Raw genomic sequence first — 3972 nt, forward strand, 5'->3', positions numbered from 1 at the left:
TATGGAAAACGTTTCCTTGCACCCAGCACGCCTCTGACGTCAGAGCCGATTAGCGCTTCTTATTGGTCCCAAATTCCCCGGGCCGCGGCTAATTATCGGGAGCTTGATGTTGATAAAGTAAAGCGCCGGAGTGCGGGCGAAGCATGTGTAGGGCTCCGGGTCCCTGTCTCCGCCGCCGCCGTCCGCGCCTCCCGCCGCTGGCCCGCCCCGGCCCCGGCCCGCGCCCCCGCGCCCCGCCGCCGGCCCCGCCGGCCCCCCGCGCGAGATGATGGACGGCCGCCTCCTGGAGCACCCGCATGCCCAGTTCGGGGGCTCACTGGGCGGCGTGGTGGGCTTCCCCTACCCGCTGGGCCACCACCACGTGTACGAGCTGGCCGGCCACCAGCTGCAGTCGGCCGCCGCCGCCGCCGCCGCCGCCGCCTCGGTACCCTTCTCCATCGACGGTCTGCTCAGCGGCTCGTGCGCCGCCGCCGCCGCCGCCTCGGTGGTCAACCCCACGCCGCTGCTGCCGGCCGCCTGCGGGGTCGGCGGCGATAGCCAGCCCTTCAAGCTGTCAGGTAGGCGCGGCGGGCGGGGAGGGGCGGCGGGAGGCAGGGGACCCCGTCGGGCGGAGGAGTGGGTCGCGGGCGGCCGCGGCGCCACGGCCTCCTCGCTCTACGCCCTCCGCCCGGCTCAGGGCGCGCGCGACGCCCTCTCCTCTCGGTGGCCCCTGGACAGAAGCGGGTGGCCGCGTTCCAGCCGGGCCCGGGGCTGAGCCGCGCGGTGTCCTGTGCGTGCCCGCAGACTCGGGGGACCCGGACAAGGAGAGCCCGGGCTGCAAGCGGCGGCGCACCCGCACCAACTTCACGGGCTGGCAGCTGGAGGAACTGGAGAAGGCGTTCAACGAGAGCCACTATCCCGACGTGTTCATGCGCGAGGCGCTGGCGCTGCGCCTGGATCTGGTTGAGTCCCGAGTTCAGGTAAAGACCCGCCTGTGCGTCCCGCGAGCCAGCATCCCGCCTGGCGGCCTGCGCGGCCCGGCCCGCCTTTGTTCTCGGCTTCCAGGTGGGAGACCACAGCCTCCGTCAGAGCCCGCCGCGCGCACGCCCGCCGGAAGGTGGGGGGGGGGGGTCCGGGGCTCGGCGCCCCGTGGAGAGGGAGGCGGGCATCCCGGAGGGAGCCGAGGCGGCTCGGGAGGGGCCGGAGAACGGCTGCTGCGTCCGAACCGGGGAGCTGTGTGGTGGGTCGGGGCGACGGCGAGAAACGAGGCGCTGGGGCGGGCGAAGCGGCCAGAAGGAGCCGGCCCGGCTCGGACTGGAGGAGAGACCGGGAGACGGCAGACCCCGCGACGCCGGGCCCCGGCTGGGGGCTCCGCACACCAGCCTGCAGCTAGCGCGTTTGTTTACTTTCGCCTCTAAAATATTCACATGAAAACACGTATTTATTCAGAGCTTTGCAGAAGGGGGCAGCTGAGGAAGGGGAGGTGGACACAAACAATTAACACATTGTGGGGGGAAAGGGTGTCTGAATCTTTAACACCATCGGTTATATCTTTTTTTTTTTCTCCCGTAGTTTGATTTTATTCCGAGACTGCCGGCGGTATTCTTTTTAAAAATACAGTGTCAATTTGGTGGATTGAAAATTCAAGATGAATCGTGCATAATTAGATGTTTCCCTAAAGTACAGACATCTTTTTCCGGGTCGGTGTGGTGGTCAGCGGGGTGTGGGCCACAGCTGTGGGCGCCGGGCTTGGAGGCTAAGGCTGGGAAGGCACCTGCTTAGCGCCAGTAGCTTTGTCTAAAAGGTGCTCTCTCCTGTGTTTGCGCTTCCCCGCATGACCTCTTCTGTTTGTAAATCCTCTTATCCAATTTGTTCTAAGTGTCTTAAGTGAAGTCAAGACCTCTTCATTTCTCCTCTAATATGATAATGAGAAATTCTGGGTGACAAGGCAGCCTGGAATTTACACCAAAAAAGAAGTATTTAAAAAGGAAGAAAGAATGAAAGGGCAGAGACAGTCTTGGGGAGGTTACCACTTAACTCACGCACCTTGGCACCAAAAAAGGGTGCCGGTGACCAGGCGGGCCTGCTATTGTGCCGGTCTCTACACAGCCGGAACAAAGAATTCGAATTATCGCGATCTTTTGAGAAGGGTCGTGTGCCTGGGGCTCAGCGGGATTTGACTGTGTGTGTGGTGCTGGAGCCAGGGTCTAGGGCTGCTGCCACCCTGGAGAACCGCGGGGCTCCCAGGAGGAGGCCTGCAGAGAGGCGGCAGGATGCAGGACGGGCCCTGGCCTCTTCTCCGCACGGCCTGGAAGCTGGCCTCTTGCTTCCCTGACTGCCGGACCCCTCCCTGGTCCAGGCCAAGCACAACTGGTTTGAGGAGGCTGTGTTGGTGCCCTGGCACGGAACCTTCCTTCAGAAAGCAGGCTTTCTGAATGGGGAGGGGAGGGAGGGGCTGCTGAAGCTCTCCCCCCCCCAAGTTCGGCTTCCCAGGCCCTTCTGGAGGAAAAAGCACCCAGATTTCCCTTCACGGGAGCCCCCACAATCTGGGCTTTGACTCAGTCTCCAGAGAGCCGAAGACAGGTGTGCAGGGCAGCTGAGCCCAGCGCCACTGGTCCTCAGGCCAGACGTTCAGCGCCGGGCCAGGCGGGCTGCTTAGAACACAAGCTGTGAGAAGCCAGGAGAGGCGAAGAGGGGCCCCCTGCCCTCTGCCTCCCGACCAGGATCCCGACGCCCTCGGTCAGGGGCCAGACCGGCCCTGCCCAACGAAGGGTCAGCTCCCAGTTCCCCGAGGTGAGAAGCTGGAGCGGGAAGCCGGCCGAGAGGCCCCATCTACCTTCTTCTGGGTGGAAAAGATAACACTTTGGAACCTGCAGCTTGAGTGCCAAAATCCAGCTCAGGGTCGGCTGGGCCGCGTGGCTCGGCTCCCGCCCCCTGGCCGGAGCCGAGGTTGTGCAGGCCTCTCTGGGGGGAGTGGGGAGGCCCGAAGCCCCCCACGGCAAGCCCGCCGCCTGACCGTGCCTTCCTTTCCCCTATCCGGCTGCTCTAGGTCTGGTTCCAAAACCGCCGGGCCAAGTGGAGGAAGAAGGAGAACACGAAGAAGGGCCCTGGGCGGCCGGCGCACAACTCCCATCCTACCACGTGCAGTGGCGAGCCGATGGACCCGGAGGAGATCGCACGCAAGGAACTGGAGAAGATGGAGAAGAAGAAGCGCAAGCACGAGAAGAAGCTGCTCAAGAGCCAGAGCCGCCACTTGCACTCGCCCGGCGGCCTGTCCCTGCACAGCGCGCCCAGCTCCGACAGCGACAGCGGCGGCGGCGGCCTGTCCCCGGAGCCGCCCGAGCCGCCGCCGCCCGCCACCGCGGCCAAGGGCCCCGGCGCGCACGCCGCCGGCGCCGCCGGTGCTGCGCCCGCACCGCCCGGCGAGCCGCCCGCTCCCGGCACCTGCGATCCCGCCTTTTACCCGAGCCAAAGAAGCGGCGCCGGCCCGCAGCCGCGGCTAGGCCGCCCCGCGGACAAGGACGCGACCCCGTGTGCGCCCGGGTCGGCGGCGTTGGCGGCCGAGCGCGGCGCCGCGGGCCCGCCCAAGGCCAGCCCGTTCAGCGTGGAGAGCCTGCTGTCCGACTCGCCGCCGCGCCGGAAAGCGCCCCCCGCCAACGCCGCCGCCGCTGCGGGGCTGGACTTCGCGCCCGGCCTGCCGTGCGCGCCGCGGACCCTCATCGGCAAGGGCCACTTCCTGCTCTACCCCATCACGCAGCCGCTCGGCTTCTTGGTGCCGCAGGCCGCGCTCAAGGGCGGCGGGGGTCCCGAGCCCGCGCCCAAGGATGCGCCGCCCGCGCCCGCCGCGCCGCCCGCGCCGCCCGCCCAGGCCAGCTTCGGGGCCTTCCCGGGGCCCGGCGGCGCTCCGGACTCGGCCTTCGCGCGCCGCAGCCCTGACGCCGTCGCCTCCTCGGGGGCCCCGACCCTAGCGCCTTTTCAGGACGCGGCGGCGGC

At 67.4% G+C, this 3972-nt stretch overlaps 1 protein-coding gene across 1 annotated transcript in view; it reads left to right on the forward strand.

The window, feature by feature from the left end:
- The first annotated feature begins 230 nt into the window (after nucleotides 1–230).
- Nucleotides 231–3972, forward strand: part of UNCX (UNC homeobox) — a 4327-nt gene continuing 585 nt past the window's right edge. Inside the window, exons 1-3 of the mRNA XM_067705292.1 lie at nucleotides 231–557; nucleotides 784–959; nucleotides 3029–3972. The exon at nucleotides 3029–3972 is cut by the window's right edge and continues 585 nt beyond it. Coding sequence (XP_067561393.1) covers nucleotides 266–557; nucleotides 784–959; nucleotides 3029–3972 — 1412 coding nt within the window. The 5' untranslated portion in view covers nucleotides 231–265. The remainder of the gene's footprint in view (nucleotides 558–783; nucleotides 960–3028) is intronic.

This window comes from Pseudorca crassidens, chromosome 15, assembly GCF_039906515.1.
Source record: "Pseudorca crassidens isolate mPseCra1 chromosome 15, mPseCra1.hap1, whole genome shotgun sequence".
Lineage (NCBI taxonomy): Eukaryota > Metazoa > Chordata > Mammalia > Artiodactyla > Delphinidae > Pseudorca > Pseudorca crassidens.